At 37.1% G+C, this 24,808-nt stretch overlaps 1 protein-coding gene across 4 annotated transcripts in view; it reads left to right on the top strand.

Moving 5' to 3' along the window:
- The window catches only part of TTC27 (tetratricopeptide repeat domain 27), a 176,952-nt gene that overhangs the window by 122,386 nt on the left and 29,758 nt on the right, over positions 1-24,808 (top strand). For all 4 annotated transcript variants that reach the window (XM_074011997.1, XM_005576159.4, XM_065527199.1 and 1 more), the window contains 3 exons: positions 14,896-14,994; positions 17,028-17,080; positions 21,423-21,588. In XM_074011997.1, the coding sequence (XP_073868098.1) occupies positions 14,896-14,994; positions 17,028-17,080; positions 21,423-21,588 (318 nt within the window). The remainder of the gene's footprint in view (positions 1-14,895; positions 14,995-17,027; positions 17,081-21,422; positions 21,589-24,808) is intronic.

Raw genomic sequence — 24,808 nt, 5'->3', positions numbered from 1 at the left:
AAGGAAGTAGGGCAGTTATAGTGGGAACCCTAGACTGGAGCCAGGTTGTGAAACATCTTCAATGTGAGTCTAAACCGTTGGGTTTTTTATTTGACAGATAGAGAGCCATTAAAGGGTTGATTTCTTTGGAGCTTTGTTTTAAATGAAGGAATGTGGTGTGTAAAGAGGTAATTCAGGAATATTGTTTTGGCAACACTGGCTGTGGGAGATTCTAGATGGAGGCTGAGTTAAGAGACTGTAGCAATAGTTTAGTTTTTTGGTTTTTTGTTTGTTTGTTTGTTTGTTTTTTGAGACAGAGTCTCGCTCTGTCACCCAGGCTGGAGTGCAGTGGTGCAATCTCAGCTCACTGCAACCTCCGCCTCCCAGGTTCAAGCGATTCTCCTGCCTCAGCCTCCCAAGTAGCTGGGCATACAGGCATGTGCCACCATGCCCAGCTAATTTTTGTATTTTACTAGAGACGGGGTTTCACCAAATTGGTCAGGATGGTCTTGAACTCCTGACCTTGTGATCTGCCCGCCTCGGCCTCACTAAGTGCTGGGATTACAGGCGTGAGCCACTTCCCCCAGCCCAATAGCCTAGTTTTTAGCCATGGCAGTTCTCAATGTGGGAGGGGCAATAGGAAGGAAGGCATGAAGAGAGGGAATCACACGGGAGAACTTGACAGGGCTTGCTGGTCTCATTATATAATTTAGAATTAATTATTTACATAGACAAAGAAATGACAATTGCTCAAAGCAGAGTCACAGTATAAACAGATGTTATGTGAGAATATTTTAGAGCTTCTCATATGGATCCAATTCAGGCAGGCAGTAAACCATGCCAAAATATGCAGGCATTGGATGCTGTAATTGTATAGAACTACTACAAGATGCAAACTTGAACACTATAGACTCATTTTAACTTGTGAACCAAGTTTGAACTGTCTGGAGAGAGAAAGCATATATGCTATGTTGTCTCCTTTAAGACTGGTAATAAAAGGAAAATAGAAAAATGGAATTAAAAAAATTCTATCCTCTTTTTTAGACATATCCAAAGATTTAGGTTAAATAACAAAATTTAGACAAACCAGAAGTGGTATTTGAATGGCTTTTGCACATCTTAATAACTTTCTGAAATCAAATTGGTATAAGAATAGTTGTATCTGGAAAGGGTTAGGAGGAAAAAAGGCTATTGTTCATCTTTTAGATTTAAGCACATTTTAAAGTGAGAGCTTAAATAAAAACAAAGAACTATATAGTGAGTGAGAGCTCAAGTTTAAAAAATGAGAGCTCCTATACAAAATAGAGGGGTTTGGTCTTATATCAGGGATGGGATGCAAAACTAAATACACTGTCTATGGTGCATTCATTAGAGAACCAAAAGACATGTACCACTTATATTTATGCTTTGGAGATTGCTAGCTGTTGTTCACTTATACCCACTTGTTTCATTTTTGCAAGTGACTTCTGAAACTACTTAAATTCAGCCTTAGCCTTCTGAGGTTTGTGGGATAGTGAAAGCTGAAGAAAGTGAGAGGGAAATCTGACCAAATCTCCCAGGCACAATTTCCCAGGCAGAAGCTAGAATTAAAATATACGTTCTTATTCCTGTTCTTAGGTAGTTATTCTTCCTGTTATACTCTACTTTTATGCAAAAAAGTAAAAAACAAAAGAAATTGCTCAGCTATCAAACCAGTGCGTGTAGCACTGAAAAAGAGAAATATTATGTCCTATCAATGTTTCCATCTCCCACTTAACACACATTTTTCCTTTACTTTTGTCAGTCTCTTCTACCTCTTTAAAAATTTATTTTCCTTAACCTCCTCCTCAATCAACCAGTCATTCGCCTTTGTGAGATTATATGATATTGTGGACAGTATATGTACAAGCATACCACAGAGATACTGTAGATTCAGTTCCAGGCCACTGCAGTAAAGCGAATATTGTAATAAAGCAAGTCATGCGAAGTTTTTGGTTTCCCAGTGCACATAAAAGTTGAGTTTATGCTGTAGTCTGTTAAGTGTGCAATACCATTATGTCTGAAAAAAAAAAAAAAAAAACCTACATACCTTAATTTAAAACTGCTTTATTGCCAAAAAAAAAAAAAAAAAATGTTAATGACCATCTGAGCCTTCAGTGAGTTATCATCTTTTTGCTAGTAGAAGGTCTCGTCTCGGTGTTGATGGCTGCTGGAGTAGCTGTGGCAATTCCTTAAAATAAGAACAGTGAAGTTTACCTCATAGATTGACTCCTCCTTTCATGCCAGATTTCTCTGTAGCATGCAATGGTGTTTGATAGCTCTTTAGCCACAGTAGAACTCTTTTCAAAACTGGAGTCAGTCTTCTCCAACCCTGCTGCTACTTTATCAGTCAAGTTTATGTAATGTTCTCAATCCTTGTCATTTCAACAATGTTTACAACATCTTCACAAGGAACAAAGTCCATCTCAAGGAACCACTTTCTTTGTTCACGCATAAGAGGCAACTTCTCATATCTTCAAGTTTTATCATGAGATTGTGGCAATTCAACCACATCTTCAGGCTCCCTTCTAATTATAGTTCTCTTTCTATTTCTGCCACATGTGCAGTGACTGTCTCCACTGAAATCTCAAACCCCTTAAAGTCATCCATGAAAATTGGAATCAGCTTCTTCCAAACTCCCATTAATGTTGATGTTCTGACCTCCTCCCATGAATCAGGAATGTTCTCAATGGTGAACATTAGAATGGTGAATCCTTTCCAGAAGATTTTCAATTTGCTTTGCCCAGAACCGTCAGAGGAATCACTATGTATGGCAGCTATATACCCTTATGAAATGTATTTCTCAAATAATAAAACTTGAAAGTCTAAAGTACTCCTTGTTCCATGGGCTGCAGAGTGGTTGTTGTGTTAGCAAGCATGAAAACATTAGTCTCCTTGTACATCTTCATCAGAGCTCTTGTGTGACCAGGTGCTATGTTAGTGATCAGTAATATGATCAGTAATATTTTGAAAGGAATCTTTTTTTTTTTTTTTTTTTTTTTTTAGCAGTAAGTCTACACAATGGGCTTAAAATATTCAGTAAACCATGCTGTAAACAGAAGTATTGACATCCGGGCTTCATTGTTCCACTTACAGTCCTCAGGCCGAGTAGGTTTAGCCTAATTCTTTAGGGTTGTGGGATTTTCAGATGATGAGTGAGCATTGGCTTCAGCCTAAAGTCACCAGGTGTATTAGCCCCTAACAGGAGAGTCAGCCTGTCCTTTGAAGTAAAGAATTGACTTCTCTCTAGCTATGAAAGTTCTGGATGACATCTTCTTCCAAAAGAAGGTTGTTTTGTCTTCCTAGAAAATCTGTTTAGTGTAGCCACCTTCATCAGTGGTCTTAGCCAGATGTCCTGGATAACTTGCTGCAGTTTCTCCATCAGTACTTGCTGTTTCATTGTGTGCTTTTATGTTATGGGGATGGCTTCTTTCCTTAAACCTCATGAACCATCCCTACTAGATTCAAACTTTCTTCTGCAGCTTCTCCACCTTTCTCAGCCTTCACAGAATTGAAGAGAATTAGGGCCTAGTTCTGAATTAGGTTTTGACTGAAGAGAATGTTATGACTGGTTTGAACTATCTTGACCACTCAGACTTTCTCCATATCAACAATAAGGCCATTTCACTTTCTTATCACTTGTGTATTCCCTGGAGTAGCACTTTTAATTTCCTTCAAGAACTTTTCCTTTACATTCATAACTTGGTTAACAGTTTGGTGCAGGAGGCCTAGCTTTCGGCCTATCTCAGCTTTCGACATGCCTTTCTCACTAAACTTAATCATTTCTAGCTTTCTTTTCATTTTAATTGATACTGTAGTTATACATATTTATGGAGTACAATTTTCTGTTACAGGACAGGTATATGTTGTATTATGATCAAATCAGGGTATTTAGCATGAGATCACCTTATACATTTATCATTTCTTTTGGTGAGGACATTCAAAAGCCTCTCTTCTAGTTCTTTTGTGATCTGCAGTCCCTAATTCTTTCTAGCTTTTGATTTAAAGTGGGGGATGTGTGACTCTTCTTTTACTTGAACACTGATCTGTCTCAGGGAGGCAGGAGGCCTGAGATGAGGGAGAAGATAGGAGAGCAGCTGGTCAGTGGAGCAGTCAGAACACACACAGCATTTATCAATTGAGTTCACTGTCCTGTATGTGTGCAGTTTGTGGTGCCCCCAAACAATTGCAATAGTAGCATCAAAGATCACTGCTTGTAGATCACCATAACAAACGTAATAATAATGAAAAAGTTTGAAATATTGTGAGAGTTACCAAAATGTGACAGAGACATGAAGTAAACATACAGTGTTGGGAAAATGGCTGATCTTGTTTTACTTGTATTTCCCTACGCCACCTCATATTGCTTTATTATTTATTTATTTATTTGTATATTTATTTTTGCAACAGGGTCTCACTCTGTCACTCAGGCTGGAGTGCAGTGGTGCACTTTCTGCTCACTACAGCCTTCATCTCCCGGGTTCAAGCAATCCTGCTGCCTCAGCCACCTGAGAAGCTGGGACTATAGGCATGCACCACCACGCCCAGCTAATTTTTGTATTTTTTGCAGAGACAAAGTTTAATTATGTTACTCAGGCTGGTCTCTAACTCCTGGGCTCAAACGATCTGCCCCCCTTGAACTTACGAAGTGTTGGGATTATAGGCATGAGCCACCATGCCTGGCCTCATATCATTTTAAAGAAAATCCCATACATCAAATAATTTCATTTAAAAATTTTTGAGTATATTTTTCTAAGAAATAGGCAATTTTTAAAAACTGTAATACCATTGCACTTAAAACATCAGTAATAATTTGTAAGAAACTTTTAATTGAGTTTCTGATTTTAATTAAATAAATTTATATCCTTTACTAGAACAGAATGTAATAGAGGCCCAAAATTTAGCAGCATCTAAATCTAGTGAAACATTACAAAGAGTCGTAAATAGAGACAACATATTTGATAGATTTTGTCTTGTTAAAAATATTTGTTGAAGAAAAGTACCCTAAATGGAAGCCAAAAGATACTAAGTAAATATTTTTAAGTTTTAATATTAACAAGGCTAGAATTAAGAATATGTTCTATTTAGCAGAAGTTGCCCTGAGCTTACCAGCTACATCAGTATACTTAGAAATAGTATTTTCAATTAAAATGATTATGTCCCCTAGAAAAGAGTCAATAAAACTTTCAACAATTTAAAATGTATAAACAATGAATGTGACAATTAACAATAAAGAACAACTTTGAAGTAGCAGGTAATCTTAGGAAAAAATAAAAAACACTAAGATCATATTGAAAAAAAATATTCATTAGTAAAATTTCAGTGACATGGTATTAGCATCAAATATGACTAAAATACTGATTAAAACACATGAATGTCTACTCAGAATAATTAATTTTAATTCTGTAATAGATTATGGAAATATACAAAATTATAATTGTACAGCTTGATTAATGCTCCTTTATTATTTTTTAATGTTCACATAATCAGGATTAAAGTTTTTTACTTTAATATAGTTTTATTTTTCAATAAATTTTATTTTTGAAAATAATTTTTGAATAGAATCATTTTATAAGTCTCCTGATGGAGTAAAACCAATTTACTGATCAACAGTTTGTTGGTTGATAAATATTTTTTAAAACCGTATAATTTAAATTATTTTCTTTAGTTCTCTGGTTCACTTTCAGAAGTGATGCAGTTTGGATGTTATATTATGTGGTTGCCTAACTAAGCATTATCAAGTACTTGTATATCAGATATGGATGTGGTCATGAATTGTGCTATGTCAACCTATCAACAGAGAACAGAGAGTTTCTGCCAGGAAATGATAATGGACAGAAGTAGTTTCCAAAGGGCCTTAAATGCCCTGTATCAGGATTGTCTAACCCTGTGGATGTGGGAGCCTTTGTGGTTTTGAATTAAAAAGTGATATGACAAAAGTGGTATTATGGGAAGTTTAAATAAGGAATGAATATCATGGGTGAGTTATCAGTGGCTTGAGTGGTGAGCATGGAAAAGATAGAACGACTGAAGCCTCATTACAGAGGAAATTTTCTGGGACTTGCACATTGGGCTGGCAGTATTGAGGGAGATGTTGGAATCAGAGAGGAGGCCAGTTTTCTCAATTGTCTGATTAAAAAGGAAAAATATCTCTATTGATAGTTATAGGGAATTTAGGAGGAAGGGAAAGTATCTTTTGCCAGCAAGGTGATGTGGTTTTGGATGTTGAATATGAGGAGATGGTGCTGTATTGTAGCAGAAATGGTTGCTAGTCCATTGGAGATGAAAGCCCTAGTGAAGCCCAACAGTGAGGCCTGACCGTGCAGATGGGGCTTTTCTGTGGAAGTTAGTTGAAGCCATGAAAGTGAGTTCTTCACAGAAAACTGTGATGGAAGAGAGTAACAGGCAATGTCCTGAGCTTTGGGCATCTCCTGCAGTTGGAAGAAGATAGGAGAAATGGCACCGGTAAAATAGGTCTCAGAGTACATCAGAGTCTTGGTCAGAGGGATAGAAGGAAACCCCAGCAAGGGGTTCATGGCACCTAAAACAAGAGCAAATGTCAGTGAGTTATGTCACATGTAATGATGAAGTCCAGAGGGCTACGAAGAGGTCATTGGATTTGGAGCCCACTAATGATGTTCAAAAACAGATTCAGGAGATTAAAGGGTGAGTGATAGATGAAGAAATGGAGATATAATCTGTAGACTGTTCATTTTAGGAGCACATCAGAGAGATGAGAGACAAATGTAGAGTTTTGTACTCAAAGGGGCAGAAAAGTCAGGTAAAACATTTCAAGATACTGGAGTCCTTTACATGGAGGAAGGCAGAAATGAAAGATTCCAGTGGATAAAGGAGAAATGGAATGTTGTAAGGAGAGAGGGGAGATAAATAGGGAATATCATTCTAGGGGAGAGTGGAATGAGGAGAAGACATGAAGGTATTAGCTTTGGAAATAAGGAATAGTATTAAAAATAAGACTGGAAAATGAGAACATTAACATAATAGCTATTTCTATTCATTAAGCATCTATATTCTAAGCTCTTAAGTAAGTATGAACTCTTTGTAAACCATTGAGGTATTGAGGGGGATACAGGAGAGTTGTGTTAAGACACAGACTCCTGCCCTCCAGGGGTTTATATAGGTTAAATGGAGAGAGGAGACATAAATAGCATTGTGTGTAACTAAGGAGTTGAATGAATAGGCAACATGCTTTGGGTGCCTGGCGATGCTTTTGGGTGGCCTTGTAAATAAGGATGTGAATGGTCAGAAAAAGCCTGATGGAAGTGAATGTTGGTATGAACTACCAGGAATGGTTGGGATTTGGATAGGTGGAAAAAATTGAGAAAATGTGTTTCAAGGAAGGAAACTAGCAGATGTAAAAACCAACGCTGCAGAGAGAAGTTTCTTGGTAACTATTAGTTTTGACGGTTTATATTTTATTCAGTTATAATAGTGAAAATAGCAACTAATGCTGAGTATTTACTCAGTGCCAGGTACTGTTCTAGAAGCATTTTCCATTTATTTTTAATTCTCTGCAGTCACTGAGGTACTTACTGTTTTTACCCTACTTTCATAAAAGAAGAAATAGAGGGTTAAGTAATTTGTACTAGATTTTACAATTTATGAGGGATGGGGCTGGGATTTCAACCTGAGCTTTCTGATTCCAGAGCTCTTGCTCTTAACCTCTTCACAATTTTGCCCTGGAGGATATCATAGCATGCTAGGAAGTAATGGCATATTTGGTCGAGGTCAAGTTATAAAAAGCCCTGAATACTAGGCTGTCAGGTTTGAACTTTTTTCATCCTTTAATGAAGAACCATTGGGGCTTTCATCAGAAGCAAAGTGAGGTTATAAGATTGATATTTTGGAACCATCCATCACGTGTTAGTGAGTGACTCTCTTTGAGACCACGGATTTAACAGAGCTGACCTTTCCAAGTGCTACTGTTTTACTTAATAAGACCAGACTTCTACGATACAGTACTCTGGCATTTTAATCATCTTGGTGGTTTGTACATGCTGCTCTTCCTTGATTTCACTTTTTCTTTCATTTTAGCTTTGGAAAGGATAAAATATTTTTATCTGAAATGGATTTATATAGTTTTTGTTTTAGACTTACGTTATTTGTGGTGGGAAGACTCAAGGAGGTTGGAACTCACATTCCAAGAGAGAGGACAGGATGAACATGTGTGAATAATATGTACAGAAAACAGACATTCTTTCCTTTTTATTCCTCCCTTCTCATATTGGTAAGCAGTACAGAATGAAAGTCTTAAGGTGTAACTTGCATAACTGCCAAGAAATGTGAGTGCTGTGATAACATCTGGGCTGTAGCTGTGACTGATGCATAGTGGGGAGGCCGAAAGCTTTGCTACCATAGACCTGATTCTGAATTCTGGTAATCTCGAGGAAGATAACAAAGGCAAATCTCTTCGTCTTTCTGAGCTTTTAAATAATGGAGTTTACAATCTCTACCTGGATTTGCTGCTGAGAAAATTAGAGCCAATATTTGTTAGGTGTCTAACATATTTCCTGGCCCATAGTAAGTTCATAATAATAGATGTTACATAGTGGTTCTTTACTTTTCTGCCTGTTGCACTGTAGAAAAACCATTGCTGCCCCATTATCTGTAGGCTAAAATTAGGAGATATATCTAACAGGAGACTCTCACATGCAGATGACATATAAACACCTATGTTACTTTGCATTGTGAATTATTTGAAAAGACTGGGCAAATATAAAGACCAGTGGTAACCAAATCTAGGTCAAGAATTAAGAGAAGGGCATTCAATAATTAATAGCCTAGAGTAAAAGAAAAATTATGTATAAAATTTAGTTGATCCTTTAGTTTAAGGGAAGACAATAAAATAGAAGAAATTACTCCTTTGGAGAGACCAGGAAGCTGGCAGGTTAAGGTTTGTATTTCCTCGTGGAAGGAGAACTTAGAATTTAGTAAATGAGAAACTTGGTTATGAAAGAGTTGGCGGTGCACATTAGGAAAAAAAATGAGCATTAAGCATCATTTTAGGAAAAGCTACTACCAGACACCGTTGATGTCACTCTTGGATTTGACTGTGGTCATTTCCTGTTTAATGATTCTACATTCAACAACTCATCTGCGTTTGGGGTCATAGAAATGAGGCAGGGGTACAGAAAGAGTGGAGAGTGGGGTGTGGCTTTAGGATTAGATTATTCTACATTAACCTTTATTATATGTGACAGAACAATTCAAAGCAGTTGATCCTTTGAGGGAAATCAGCCGAAAGTGTGAATACTGATTATTGATTATGTAGAAACTTTCAGGAGTAAGGGAGCTTCAGTAGTAGGCTCATAAGTAGCACCTATTTAAGATGCCTTAAATAACCCTTGTAAAAATTAACTTTTTAATTATAAAAGTTATCTGTGCCAATTATCTAGTGGTACTTAGTCTTTGCTAACCCTCAGGGTAGCAAACTTTAATTTTTATTTTAATTATTAAGGTTTAATAAGTATTACAGTCACTGTCTTCAGCACACATATTTCACACTTGGATGAAGGAACTATTGTGTGGCTTTAAGCCAGTTATTTCCTTTGTAAGCATCATTTTCCTCTAGATCTCTTTTGAATTGATTTCTAAGGTCTCTAATTGAACTGATTCCCTTCTAGTTCTTCAAACCTGCTGATTCTAAATACCAGACGATCCCTGACTTATGATAGTTCCACTTAATAACTTTTTTACTTTATGATGGTATAAAAATGATACACTTTCAGTGGAAACTATGCTTAGAGTTCCCATATACCTATTCTGTTGACAACTTTCAGTATAGTAGTCAATAAATTCCATGAGATATTCTACACTTTTTAAAAAATAAAATAGGCTTTGTGCTAGACGGTTTTCTCCATCTGTAGTCTAATGTAAGTGTTCTGAGCATGTTTAAGGTATGCTAGGTGAAGCTATTAGGTTCAGCAAATCAAGTGAATTTAATGCATTTTTGACTTAACAATATTTTCATTTTACAATGGATTTATCAGGACATAACCCTCTCATAAGTTGAAGTGCTTCTGTATTCCATTCTATTGTCAGTGTCCTTATTGTGCCACTAGATGGCAAGAGTGTACCTTCAAACCCAGTCCCCTCTGGGTTTTCAGAATCTGGGGCATCTGAAGAACTCAGGAATTTTAGTCTAGTCCACCCCTGCTTATTTCACACTCGGGGAACTGAGACACGCAGGTTAAGTGACATAGCCAGGGTCGTTTAACAGTTACCCAGAGCCGCTTGAATCCCAGTCATCTTTCTCCTCTGTCACACTCTAGGGGGCTTTGTGAGGGAAATTCAGAGAAACCATGCTCTCAAGCTTTTGAATTCTTTGTGAATTATTTTTAAAATAATTTAAAGCCGTTGGTTAAGTACAAGTATTATCACATTCAAAATAAAAAGTTGGCCTGCTTTTGTGTTTCTATATTGGCTCCCTGAGAGATAAACGCTAGACAGTCAGCTTTTAAAGGTTATTGCCTGCCTACGGCCAACTTGCCTTCACGATTTGCCCTGGAGATAAGGTCTGCAGAAAGCTCAACCAGGGCCTCTCTGTCAGGTGATTATCTCCCTCCATTCTTGCCCCGTCCTGTGGCCACCCATTTTTCTAGGTCTTCTTTTGTCCACCTGACTAGCCCAATCAAGAGAGCCTTTGTGGGGGAAGAGATATGCTCCTGGTTCTTCAAGAATTATCTTCTGGGTTTCTCCAGCACATGTTAACTGCCATATTTCCCCCCTCTCTCTTTATTGGTGACAAGAATGGTATTGCCTTAAATCATGGCTTGTGTATGGGCAGAATGGTGTTGTCAGAGACAGACAGGATGTGGTCTTTGGAGTCACACTGACTGTGTCGAACCTCTCCTCTGTCCATGACTGACTCTGACTCTGTCGCCTCTCTTAGGAGAGTAAGATTGACCGCCTTGCAGGGTGGGTGTGAGGAACGCATGAGTAATGTGTGGAAAGCTCATGGTGTCAGTGCTTGGCACACATAGCAGATGCTCATTAAGAGCTAATTATTTTGGTCGTTATTGTAAAGAGAGGAACAGGAGTAACTATAGTATATGAAAGAAGCTCAAGGGAGGGTCTCAGCCAAAGGAGCTAGTTTTTTATTGGAGAAAGAAGGGAAGGATGCAAGATATTCCAGGGCCCATGTCAGTGTTTTAGAGAAATAGTATAACTGTGTTAATATGGTAGCCACTAGTCATGTGTGACAATGGACACTCGAAATGTGACTAGTTGAAATTGATCCATGCTGTGTTGAATTCACATCAGATTTCAAAGACTTGGTGTGAAAAAGTGGTTATAAAATATCTCAATAACTTTGTATAGTAATAATATATTGAAGTAATCGCATACTGGATATGTAGAGTTAAATAAAATGTCATGAAAGTAAACTTCACCCTTTCTTTTACCCTTTTTTTTTTCTTTTTTTGAGATGGAGTATCACTTTGTAGCCCAGGCCAGAGTGCAGTGGCGTGATTGTGGCTCACTGCAACCTCCGCCTCCCGGTTCAAGTGATTCTCCCGCCTCAGTCTCCTGAGTAGCTGGGATTACAGACGCATACCTGCTAATTTTTCTGTATCTTTAGTAGAGACAGAGTTTTACCATGTTGGCCAGGCTGGTCTTGAACTCCTGACCTCACTTCAGTGGTCTGCCTACCTCAGCCTCCCAAAGTGCAGGGATTACAGGCATGGACCACCTTCTTTTGACTTTTTGAAATGTAGAAAATATAATGAGGCTACTAGCATGATATTTTTATCTGATAGCACTGGACTAGAAGGTAGGTATTTTTGTACCCAAGCATATACAACTCTGTTCTAAGGAATCGCGAGAGATTTTTTTGAAGCTTCTTTTGATTTTGTTTTTCTTTTTTTGAAAAGCAAAAAAAAAAAAAAAAGCTTTTTTTTGAAGCTTCTTTTGATTTTGTTTTTCTTTTATGTTCTTAAGAGTATGACTATTCTGAACTGAGATGCCTGTCACTATTGGTAATAGCAGTTTAAGTAATAGTTTAAAAAGAAAAAAGTAAAAGAGGCACCAAATATTATCTGTAGTCCCCCACATTCTGAAGACCTCAAAAAAGAAAAGCCATTGGATGATTTCAAAGAACACCACCATGTGCAAAACTCGTCTTCCTTCATGTTATCAGTAGATAAAACCTAGCAGTTAATGATCCTAGGATTTTTCCTTCAAATGCAGAGTATTAAAACACTGCAAAAATAACCAAAAGTAAAACGAAAAGAGAACCATAATACTTTATGTTAAATTAAGTCATCTGTCTGATTTTCATTAAATTTGTTTTGGTTTTAAAGACACTGGTTATAAAACATTCAGTAGTTTTAAAAATTAAAAATAAAAGATAACCTCATCCCCAATCTGTTTTAGAGCTAGAAGAATAATTGCTAATTTTGGACATTTGCAACCTTTGTAAATCTTCTTAGATGGATTGAGAAATGAAGTTTTTATTTAGATTTTGAATTTACATGTGTTTTTGTTTGTTTGTTTTTGAGATGGAGTCTCACTCTGTAGCCCAGGCTGGAGTGCAGTGGCGCCATCTCAGCTCATTGCAAGCTCCGCCTCCCAGGTTCACGCCATTCTCCTGCCTCATCCTCCGATATGCTGGGACTACAGGCTCCTGCCACCATGCCTGGCTAATTTTTTTGTATTTTTAGTAGAGATGGGGTTTCACTGTGTTAGCCGTGATAGTCTTGATCTCCTGACCTCGTGGTCCGCCTGCCTCGGCCTCCCAAAGTGCTGGGATTACAGGTGTGAGCCACTGTGCCCGGCCAGTACACAGATTTTGAAACTTTTTACTTGGTTGGAGTTTAGAGAGCTTGTTTTATATGTTAGCATCAGACTTTAGTTTCTCTCAGAATGTATCATGTTCAGCAAGTGTGGTTTGATGCATTGAAGCTCTTTTCATTTAATTCTATTAAAAAAAAAAAAAAAAACAGATGAAAGCAAAGTGGTGAGCTCATTTTTAGGTTGTTGAAAGTCCCATGATTCAGAAAAGTGAACTTCTAACTTTTAGTTTCAACCTAGTACCTCTGCTTCTCCCCGCTCTCGCTAGACATATATCCATCCTCTTTTCAGTGATTACCTGTCCCTGTCCCTCTAACAAAATCTGTTCTCCATAAAGGCTCCTGATAACAGTTATTTATAGCCTCTTGTAAATTCATGGCAAAGTGTTAAATGGCCCAAGTCTGCTTGCTTTCTAAGCTTTATCTCTAATTACTGGCTAAAAATCTTTATCTGCTTAAAGAACTTTCAGGCCTCTGCTAGCCATATGGAACAGGTTTTGTGGGAATGGCTGAAGGAGGAGTGATGTAGAGGCAGCCTCCTGCTCTGCCTCTGTGGAAGGCTGTGGATAGATAACAGAGCACCTTGTTTTCTTTCCTACCCTGAACTGTTCAGGCAAATCTGACAGCTGGCTCAGTGACTTTCTGGAACTCAGTAAGAAAGGAGACTTCAATCTGCTTATAAAGTTGGCTTTGCTGACTGTCTGGAAGGAAAACAACTCATAATAGCTGCATTTCTGACTAATTCCATTGAATTTTTGTTAATTTTTTGTTTTTTGTTTTTGTTTTGTTTTGTTTTGTTTTGTTTCGTTTTGTTTGAGATGGAGTCTCGCTCTGTCACCCAGCCTGGCATGTAGTAGTGCAATGTCAGCTCACTACAGCCTCCACCTCCTAGGTTCAAGTGGTTCTCCTACCTCAGCCTCCCCAGTAGCTGGGATTACAGGTGCACACCACCACGTCCGGCTAATTTTTGTATTTTTAGTTGAGACGGGGGCTTCACCATGTTGGTCAGGCTGGTTTTGAACTCCTGACCTCAAGTGATCCACCCACTTTGGCCTCCCAAAGTGCTGGGATTACAGGCGTGAGCCACCACACCCAGCCAAATTTTTGTTAGTTTTATCTCCCTTTTGACAGAGGCTATCAAATTTTAAGGAAACCTTATGATGTACAGATTTTGTTTTTTGTAATCTGTATAGCTACCTCCTATTTTATCTGTTTTCTAAATCTCAGTGTTTACAAATCTAATTGGCTTAGGTCATACTTTACATTTTGAGTAACTATTTGATAATCCAGATTCGGAATCTCCTTTTTCTAAATTATTTTCAGGCATGCCTAAAGCAGATATATGCTAGGGCAGTTTGGCTCCTGGTTAAGCTGCAGAAGCTCTTGTGGTCTAGTTTGAAGATGAAAAAAGAAATTTCTTTTTTTGAGTTTGTAGTACATTCATCAGTTGTGAATCTGCTGATATGTTGTGTATGGTGGTCCCTCAGAATGCATGGGGGATTGCTTCCAGGCCCCCCCCCCAACACCGATACCAAAATCCATGATGCTCAAGTCCGTTGTATAAAATACTGTAGTATTTGCGTGTGACTTATGTACATCCTCCTGTAAACTTTCAGTCATCTCTTGATTACTTATGGTACCTAACACAGTGCAAACACTGTGTAATTTGTATTGTTAGGGAATAATTACAAGAAAAAAAATGTTTTACATATTCAGTAGAGTTGCAATCATCCAGTTTTTTTTTTTTCTTCAATATTTTCATTCTGCAACTGATTGAACCCACAGTTGTGGAACCCACAGATAAAGAGGGCCAACACGCCCAGTAAGGAGTTCGGTTAGCACAAAGTATGGACTTTTTCCGCGAAACATATGCAATAATATTGCATGTTTTCAGTGTTAGTGTTGAAAATTATACAGAAAAATTTACCTCCATTGCTAAATATTCTACCTTTAAATGTAAGGCAAATATTTATTATATAGCTCTGCATTCTTTCTAGGAGTGTGTTTGTTGATAGTATCTTAATTTTCCGATTATATTCTGTAAATGTTTCTGTGTGTTTGAATGACTTTGATTTTTTGGTCTTTGCAGCTTGGGGTGTGGTTTTCTCTCGGCTGTGCTTATTTGGCCTTGGAAGACTATCAAGGTTCAGCAAAGGCATTTCAGCGCTGTGTGACTCTAGAACCCGATGTAAGTTTGTTTGATCTTCTGTCCTTACATGGCTTTTTACTCTCTGTTATTGGAATTGTACTGTATGGTTCAGAACAGCAATTCCTTTTGTGTTGGAGGAAAGTATACATTTGAGGGAAGGTCATACCTCGAGGTATAGGATTTATAAATCTGGAAATAAGTTAATAGCTAAATTCTTCATGTATATAGAAACACAATTGTTTTTTATATATTAATTATATCCTGCAACCTTGCTGAGCTCATTTATTACTTCTAGTAGGGTTTTGGTTGTTTTTTTTGGGGGGGACTCCTTAAAATTTTCTATATAAAAGATCTAAATTTAATGTTTTATTTGAGAAGAAAGAATTGCAATTTGGAGCATATATGCATGCCAGGTAGTCTTTGATATCCCTGAAGAACAAAGAGAAGGTTAGAAGTTTTATAAAAAGGAGAAGTGTTACATATTTCTCTTAGAGAAATTCATTGGCACTTATAGTAAGGGTTTGGGGAGCTGGCAAGCTTCCATTGATGAGGGATGGCAGAGGGCAAAATTAGTCCCAGAGTTTCAGCAAATTATCTCAGAAGCTGCAGATAAAACTGGTTTCAGGTTACAACAAGCAGTTCCAGCAGTCAGGCTGCTTTCATTTGGATATTTTAACAGCTTTAATGTCTCTACTAACATTCCCCCAAACATTCCCTCATTATGTTCATGTTTTCCTTTACATCTTTGAACATGTTTATAATAACTGCTTTCAAATCCTATGCTTATTTCAACATCTCTTTCATTTCTGGTACTGTTTCTATTAACTGATTTTTTTCCTTTGGTTATGAAGGAAATTTTCCTGCTTTTTCCCATGTCCACCATTGTTTTTTAATTGTATTCTACGCATTGTGGATGCTATGTTGTTGTGCTTCTTGGTTTTATTCTGTTCTCTTAAGGAGGATTGAGTTTTATTTTGGCATTCAGTTAAATTACTCATAAATCAGCTTGTTTTTAAGCTTGTTAAAGTGAGTCTGGAGTTCTCCTTATTTTCTCATAACCCTTTAAAAAAAAAAAGTAGAGATGGAGCCTTGCTCTCTTGACGAGGCTAGTCTCGAACTCCTGGCCTCAAGTGATCCTCCCATCTTGGCCTCCCAAAGTTCTGGGATTACAGATGTGAACCACTGCACCCAGCCCTCTAATAACCTTTTCTTAAGGTATAACCTCTCTGGGATTGAATTTAATGCCATGGGCAATCAATAAGAACTCTCCACTTTGGCTCGTTTGGAACTTGAATAACTTCTAGCACAGTGTGACCTCCAAAATCTCCATTCAGCTCACAGCTTTCTGGTAGTTGTTCTTTGCCAGAGTTCAAAAAGTTACTAATTTTGCCATGTCTGGAAGTGGAGGTCCACTGCCACTTAATTTTTGAATCATATGTATGGGACTTGAGAATGATATATAGTATATTAGATGAAAAGTGGAACAAAGCAAAATATATAATTTATATCATTCTTGTTTGAATCAACATTTATATAAATTCAACCTGATTAAGCTGATTAAAAAAAATTCATTTTTGCTTTATTTTTGTTATTGGGTAGAGGAATAGGTAGAGAAATATGTTTGATGGATGAAATACTTAGTAGTAACACTGGAGAACAGATTCTTTTTTAACCCCCCTATCCGGTGAAGAAGGATAATGGTATAATGGCAAAAACTTTTAAGATGGGAAAAACAGTATACTGCATTGTCTTTTTTGTGATAAATCTATGTACTATATAGAGCATGTTGAAAATTAGCTATTTTATAAGTCTAAATTTGAAAATAAAATCTTAACTGAATTGCTGATTGGTACAATCATAGTTATATTGCTTGGTTGATTGTTTTAACCTTTTTCTAAATTATAAAAGTTCAGCTTGATTTAATTTTGCTGTATACCTTTAAACACACCTTATTGAAAATTGTGATTTTAAAGAGCATATATTGGACTAGGAAAGTGTGTTGTACTTTTGGTTTCAGCAATAATTTTACCTAAATGAGAATAGTTAATTAACTGAGTCCTCTATCATTTCAGAATGCTGAAGCTTGGAACAATTTATCAACTTCCTATATCCGATTAAAGCAAAAGTAAGTACATCAGACAAATATGAAGAACTTTGCTTCCCAAATAAATGAGTGAGATTTTCTACAACTGAACATTGTTTCAATGTTTCTCCTTGTTTTACCTTTCTCACCCATGTATATGAGATAGAATAACTTAAGTAGAATAGCTTAATTCATACTAAATTAACTTGAATTCTAAATATACAGTGTATTTCTTGAAAACATTTCATATGTAATAAAATAAGAAATGTTACTTGAAATCTTTATGTAGTACTGAAGTTTTACATTCTACATTTTATTACATGATAAAAGCAAACATATGTTTAGTTGGTCAACTCAGTTGACAGTTATTTTTGTTCATTGCTTGCTTTGTACTAGACATTATTGAGAAATGTAAATAAATATGAACCAATGCCTTCAGGGAATGTAGGTTTAAAAAATAAAATACTATGCCATCTTATTTAAAAAATTGATTAGTGTATAAGCTATTTGTGGCAAATATCAAGTGAGAATACAAAGAAGGCTAAAATAATCATACATGATATTTGTAGCACACTTATTATGTGCCAGCCACTCATTTAGGCTCGTGAGGATCAAAGAAGAGAGAAACTGTGTCATCCTGAATCAGAAATGCTTCTGAGAAGATGTTGGACTCAAGCAGAAATTTGTATAGAAGGGGCAGAGGGATGCCTCTTAGGCAAGGGAAATGATGTGACCAAATGCAGAATGACAGGAATGAATGTAGTATTTTAGGAGATAGGAAGCAAAATAGTCCAGCTATAGAGTAATGTGAAATATACGGTGAGAGATAAGGTTAGAAAGGTAGGTTGAAGTAAAATTGCAGCATCTTCTGATTATTTGACCAATGAGTTGAGACTGTCCTGTTGAGTATAGGAAGCCAGAGATTTCAGTGTGGTAATTTCATGAAGAAAGAAGCTTTTGGGGAAGATTTATCTGGTGGCAGTATGTGAGGCAGACTAGAGGAAACTGGAGGCTGAGAAACCAGTTAGGACACAGCTGTTGTAACAATTCAGGCATGAGATAACTAGAGTGGAAAAAGAAGGGGCAGATGCCAAACTCTTTATAAAGGAGGCAACCCACTAACTGGGCTTCTTGACTGGCTACGAAAAGCAAAGGAAAGGGAAGAGACAAGGACTGCCGTTGCCAAAACTCTAATAAATTAATTAAAAGATGGATGTATTTTCATTTTTATTTGGCCTTACTTTCAAACTTAATTTAATTTTTCTTGGTGGGATCACAAGATAATTTCTGAAGACATCATTAAATCCATATTACGTGGAGATCATGAAATGCTGCCTCTGCTCTTGGATGATGTAAATAAAGTACTATCTGTTCTACCATTCTCTTCGGAAGATAATATTATGTTCTTGATTGCAACTGAGTGCTAAAACTCTCTGGAGACCTTTTTGGTTTAAAGCAACAGGCTCGGAAGTCCCTGTCATAGTTGTAGAGTGATCTCAGTGAGTTTTTCTGGCAACTCGGATAAGTTTGTACGTAGTGAAGCTCTTGATGCCTTGTCTTCCAGCCCAATCATGTTAGGAATTCTGCTTTCTCTCTTAGGGGTTCTTGCATATTGTTGCTCAACTTTCTTACCTCTTGCAGCTCCACAAATAGGTTTTTGTGCAAAGGTGGAGTTGTAAGGTCTGAGAGAAATCATTTTTTTATTCTTTCCTGTTTACTCTTCTTTCTTTGCTAAGGCTCCAGACAAAGCTAATGGGATTGTTACTTCTGAGGCAATTATTAATGCTTCTCTCAGAAGATCCTATTCATCCCTTAAAACGGCCCATTAAACTATTTCTTTTATCCTTTTGTGGTCACAAGATTCTTCACTAAAGTGCTCTCTTTGCTGTTTCATCTGATTCCCCTTGATATCATGTTCCTACCAGTCCCATGGAAAAATGTCTCATCTTCGGATGTAATTTTAATGGTGCAATATCTCTACTATAGAGGGGTTTTGATAAGCGAATCCTGAAATGAAGCACCTTACAAAGAAGCTGTATTTACCAAAAAGGAAAAAAGAATTCATGGAACAATTTTGAGGCTAGGAAATTATGATTAGGGGGATCATAAGGGAGGACATATAGGAAAAAGGATAATCCTCATGGTGTGGATTTTTACTTGTTGAGTTATTTTCCAATAGGATAAATCCTTCACCCCCAACCCCTGAGGATGGGAGAGCTGGGGAGTGTTGGTCTAACACTATTGGAGGCAGTTGTTATTAGATGGAGGTGGTGATATGGTTGAGTAGAGAAAGGAAAAAAAAATTCCATGGAAACAATTTATGACTGAAATTGAAGACATGTTTTCTTTCTTTCTTTTTGAGTTCCCTTGTATTTTTGCAAAAAGGAATCTCTTAGATAGTTCTCTTAGAGTCAATAGATGGTAAATGCTCTTAACTTTGTATATCTAAAAATGTTTCATTTTGCATTTACTCTTGAGTGGTAAGTTTAGCTGATTATAAAAATTTGGCTGACAGTTATTTTCAGTCAGCACTTTAAAAGTAATATTCTGTTGTCTTCTGTCATCTTACTGCTAATGAAATAAGTATCTGTCATCACTTCTTTGTAGATTTTAGGAATATCTTTCTTAAATTTCACACAATATTTCTAGATGTTCATTTATCTTTACTTATAGTGCTCAGTATGTGAAATATACTTTTGATCATAGAATTTATGATCAAAAAACTTTTTGAAATTTGTTCATTTCTGGAAAATTATCAGCTTTTATCTTTTGATATAAAGAATCCTGCCATGCTCTGCATTTGTTTACTGTAGAATCTCTATCAGATGTATGTTTTGAGTCTTACCTCTCATTCTTTCCTCTGTCTCTTTCCAGCTTTTATTTTATAATTCGAATTCTGTGTGAACTCCTTACTATTATCTTCCAGTTCATCAGTTTCTCCTTGACTATGTGCATTCTAGTTTTTGTTAGCTATTGAGGGTTTTGTTTATGTTTTTTGAGATAGAATCTCGCTCTGTTGCCCAGGCTGGAGTGCAGTGGTGCGATCTCAGCTCACGGCAACCTCCGCCTCCTGGGTTCAAGGGACTCTCCTGCCTCAGCCTCCCAAGTAGCTGGGACTACAGGCATGCGCCACCATGTCCAGCTAATTTTTGTATTTTTAGTAGAGACAGGTTTTCATCATGTTGGTCAGGATGGTTTCGATCTCCTGACCTCGTGATCCACCCTCCTTGGCCTCCCAAAGTGCTTGGATTACAGTTGTGAGTCACTGTGCCCGGCCTGTTGTTGTTTTAATGCCTTTTTCAATACTAAAATTTCCAGTTAGTTTTTATTCACATCTCCTTGTTCATATTTCATTTCTCCCTGTTTTTGTTTCACAATTTTCTGCTCCTTTTCAGTGTAAATATTTCTTTGTCTCAGTATTCTAAACAAATTTATTTAAAGACTTGATAGATTGTTCCTTAAACAATTAAGAAAAACTTTTTTTCACTCCTCCCTCTACCCCTTAAAATCAGTTTTTTGTTTTTTTTTTTAAACATGGAGTCTTGCTTTGTTGCCCAGGCTGGAATGCAGGGGCGTGATCTTGGCTCACTGCAACCTTGGCCTCCCAGGTTCAAGTGATTCTCATGCCTCAGCCTCCTGACTAGCTGGGATTACAGGCACGTGCCACCACACCCAGCTAATTTTTGTTTGTTTGTTTGTTTGTTTAGTAGAGATGGGGTTACCCTATATTGGCCAGCCTGGTCTCGAACTCCTGACCTCAGGTGATCCACCCACCTCGGCCACTCAAAAAGTCCTGGAATTATAGATGTGAGCCACCATGCCTGGCCCCCTTAAAATTTTATCTTTAGTAAATGTATGTCCTGTTGGTTAGTTTCGTTGACTGAGGGGTTTTTTTCTCACAGGGTGTAGAATTTTGGTTAGCAGCATTTTGGTTGCAGATTCATGAGGAGTGTGTTGTTTTGTTTTGACCTCCTTGCCTCTGGTCCCTCCACTACGGTCTGCACCTTTTTTCTGCACTTTTTGTCTTACAGTTTTGCAGTTGTACTTGCTTGACCACTCTGACTCCAGATTTGGAACCCGAGTGTGGCTTCTCCTGAGGTGATACTGGGATTGATACCCAGTTTTAAAATAATGTCCTTGTTACAAGTAAATAGATTAGGAAAGGAGTATCTCTGTATGTATGCTACATATACCATAGGGTCCGTCACTGAATTTTGTAGGGAAGTTTGAGGTGGTTTTGTGGTGTTTGGGTCTCTAATTCTGTTTGTTAATATGAATGAATAAGGACTGACGGTCCACATTAGCATTTTATACATTTAGCTATGCTTTATTCTAATAAAAAAAGAGTTCATTATTGCTCTCTTTAAAATTTGACCTTCAATAGAGTAAAAGCTTTTAGAACTTTACAAGAAGCTCTAAAGTGTAACTATGAACACTGGCAAATTTGGGAAAACTACATCCTTACCAGCACTGATGTTGGGGAATTTTCAGAAGCCATTAAAGCTTATCACCGACTCTTGGACTTACGTGACAAATACAAAGATGTTCAGGTAGGATATTCATATTTTGTTATTTCAGTTTGTGTTTGATATGAATCCTTGATCATACGGTATAAATTATTTCCTTGAATATGCACAGGAAAATTTTGTTAAACACATGTAACATATGAAAAAGGTATTTTTTTTCTAGTCAGATATTCTTCATGATATATGGAATTCTGGTATTCTGATGTCAGATTTGTTTGTACAGTCATAAACTGAATATTACTGTGACTCAGTTACGAAAATCTGATGTGTGGGTTACATATATAGTCACTTTGCCGAAACTAAATAAAACACTGTATTACTTAGTACTTTGGGCATCTCAGTGTATTCTCTGACTTGTGGTAGCTGGAATAAGTCCTATACTCATTTTTTGTTCATTCATTTAACAAGCATTTACTGTATATCTTCAGATGGTATGAACAATATAGAGAGGATGGCTAACATTTTCTTTGCAATGTTTCATGAGATGGTGCTCTATTTGGTGGAATAAAGTATCCCTCCAGAATGTATGGGAGACTCAAAGCTGTTGTATCATCCAAAAGATTAAATAGAAAAGACCTTTTTGGTTTAATTGTAGTTGAAGACAATATGCTGTCTTCAGTGTCAAGTGATACTCTGAGATCATGCCACTGCACTCCAGCCTGGGTGACAGAGCGAAACTCTGTCTCAAAGCAAACAAACAAACAAACAAAACTGAATGGAATGATAGCCAAGTGAATGGAGGGATAGCAGAGTTTTACATCCCTAGAAAGGGTAGGGGCTGTAGTGAATCTGTTTGCACAGTCCCCTGACAGTCAATAGTTGTCCTGTTCACACTGCTGAAATTTTCCATTGAGATGGTTCTTCCTCTTCTACACTTAGCGCCTTGGCAAAGGGCACTGATGAGACTCTGAACAGATCTCAGTATATTGTGACCACTGAAGATAGTGCATATCTCTTGTTTACTGCAATTGTGATTTTTAAGATCTTTCTTTACTAGGAAAGATTTCTGAAACCTGTTCCTAAAATTTCAAGGAGAATAAATCACTTATATTGGTAGTATATTCCATCTTACACTTGAAGGAAATTCTATTGTTTTCTTTCATATTAAAAAATATATACATGAAACATTCACATCCAACACTCCTCATTTAGACATTGCTGCTGAATTGAATTCTTTAGAATTCCTTAGAATCTCACACTGTCAGAGCAAAAAGGGACCTTAGAAGTCCTCTAGGGCTATGCTGAATAGTTTACACACCAAGTCAGAAAGGAGTGTGAAGCTCCCCTCCTTCCTGATAAGCCAGACAGGGGGCTTCTTCAAGCTGTCAGTCTGCTTTATTGCTGCTCATAACTTGGCTATGTCATCTCTTTCTTAATTGTCTTAGAATCGGCTTCCTTGGTCAGTCTGATCCTGTTAATCTTCTGTGCCTCCATTTTCTAACTGATCTGCTTGTCTTTCTGTTGTGAGTGGGATTTCCCCTTAAAATCTATACTTTAACCCCAGTAATCTCCTTCATATCTGCTAAGGATTAGTAACAACTGGCTCACCAGGTTGGCTTTTTGGATCTTGAGAAAATTCTGATCATCCTTTCATGCTTGGCACCAGTAGGAGTTGTTTTATATAAGGTACCCAAATGGGTCTAGGTCTCTCCTCCAATAAGAGACAGACTTATTATATGTGCATGTGAAAGGAAGTGGCTTTTCTGCTTGCTCTTTTATTCTCCTTCACTTCCCAAGGCACGTAGAGCAGGTCAAAGTGGTGTGTGGTAAAATAACAATAATTAATATTTACTGAGGGCTTGCTGTGTGTCTGAGACTATCCTGAGCACTTCACATGTATTAGCTCATTTAATTCTCAACACGGCTGTAGGGGATAGGATTATACTATCATAAGCTATGTCTAACTCTGGATGGATGGATGGATGGATGGATAGATGGATCTTCCCACCCACTTGTTTTAAGGAAACTGATATTAGACAAAATAACTGTTCAAAGATTGTTTGGAAGAGCTGTTATTTGTACATCATAAAGAGTTATAAAGTCATCAAGATAATGCTGATTTTAGTTGACTTAGATGAATTAAGTATGGCAAATCTTGCTAACTCATGTATTCTAAAAGAAAGGCAAGAAAAAGCAAAGCAGAAGCAGTTACAATAGCTGAAAAGGTATTGAAGAATTCTACTTCAATTTCTTTTTTCTTACCACCCCCACCACCCCCAGATTAGGAGTCTCATTCTCTCTCAGGATGAAAAACATTCTTGCTAATGTTTAGATAATACTTCTGTATTTGAGTATCTGTAAAGGTATCGGGAAAGAGGTGATATTTAGAATAATCTATTGGTAGTAACAGTGGTATTATAGATACCAAAGGATATAATTTTGGTTAAAAATAACCTGAGGATGTAGATAGTTGATTCTGATAAAACTTTCAGTTGTGATTTGCCCTGTTGGATGCCAAATCAAAATCATTGGAATTTTAAGAACATTTGCTTAGAAATCTTTCAGCTGGCTGGGCGCAGTGGCTCCTACCTGTAATCCCAGCATTTTGGGAGGCCACGGCGGGAAATTTACTTGAGCCCAGGGGTTTGAGACCAGCCTGCACAACATTGAGAAACCCTTTTTCTACAAAAAAATACAAAAAAATTTAGCTGGGCTTGGTAGTATGTACCTGTAGCTACTCGGGAGGCTGAGGTGGGAGGATCCCTTGAGCCTGGAGAGGTTGAAGCTGCAGTGAGCCATGATCACACCACTGTACTCTAGCCTGGGTGACAGGGCAAGACCCTGTCTCTTAAAAAAAAAAAAAAAAAGAGAAGTCTTTCAGGGGCCTTCCTTAAGAAAGAATAAAAGGACCCAAAATGCATAGAGATGCATTTGAGCATTATTCAGAAAAGGAAAAAAACTCTAAAAAATATATACATATATTTTCCTAATATGAATTCAGATACTATGATTTAACTTTTATCTTAAATAGATTTTTTCAAACATATTTTAGTGGTCATAGTCTTAGCTTCTTACTTTTCTAATCATGGGGAATTTTCAATATAACAAAATCATGTTCTGATTCCGATTTAACATGTTCTAATCCTGTACCTGTTTTTTTCTACTTTATGGATGTGGATTATTGCCTTTAAAATTTTTGTGGGGGGGGGGTAAATTCATGCTTATTTTAATACAGACATAGGGTAAATTAGCCTCAAATTTTTCTGTTTTTTCCTCACTATTTGTAATTGAAGAATGAGTGGAT

Source organism: Macaca fascicularis, chromosome 13 (assembly GCF_037993035.2).
Source record: "Macaca fascicularis isolate 582-1 chromosome 13, T2T-MFA8v1.1".
Classification (NCBI taxonomy): Eukaryota; Metazoa; Chordata; class Mammalia; order Primates; family Cercopithecidae; genus Macaca; species Macaca fascicularis.
The sequence above is the reverse complement of the archived record's forward strand: the minus strand, read 5'-3'. Positions and strand labels throughout refer to the sequence as shown.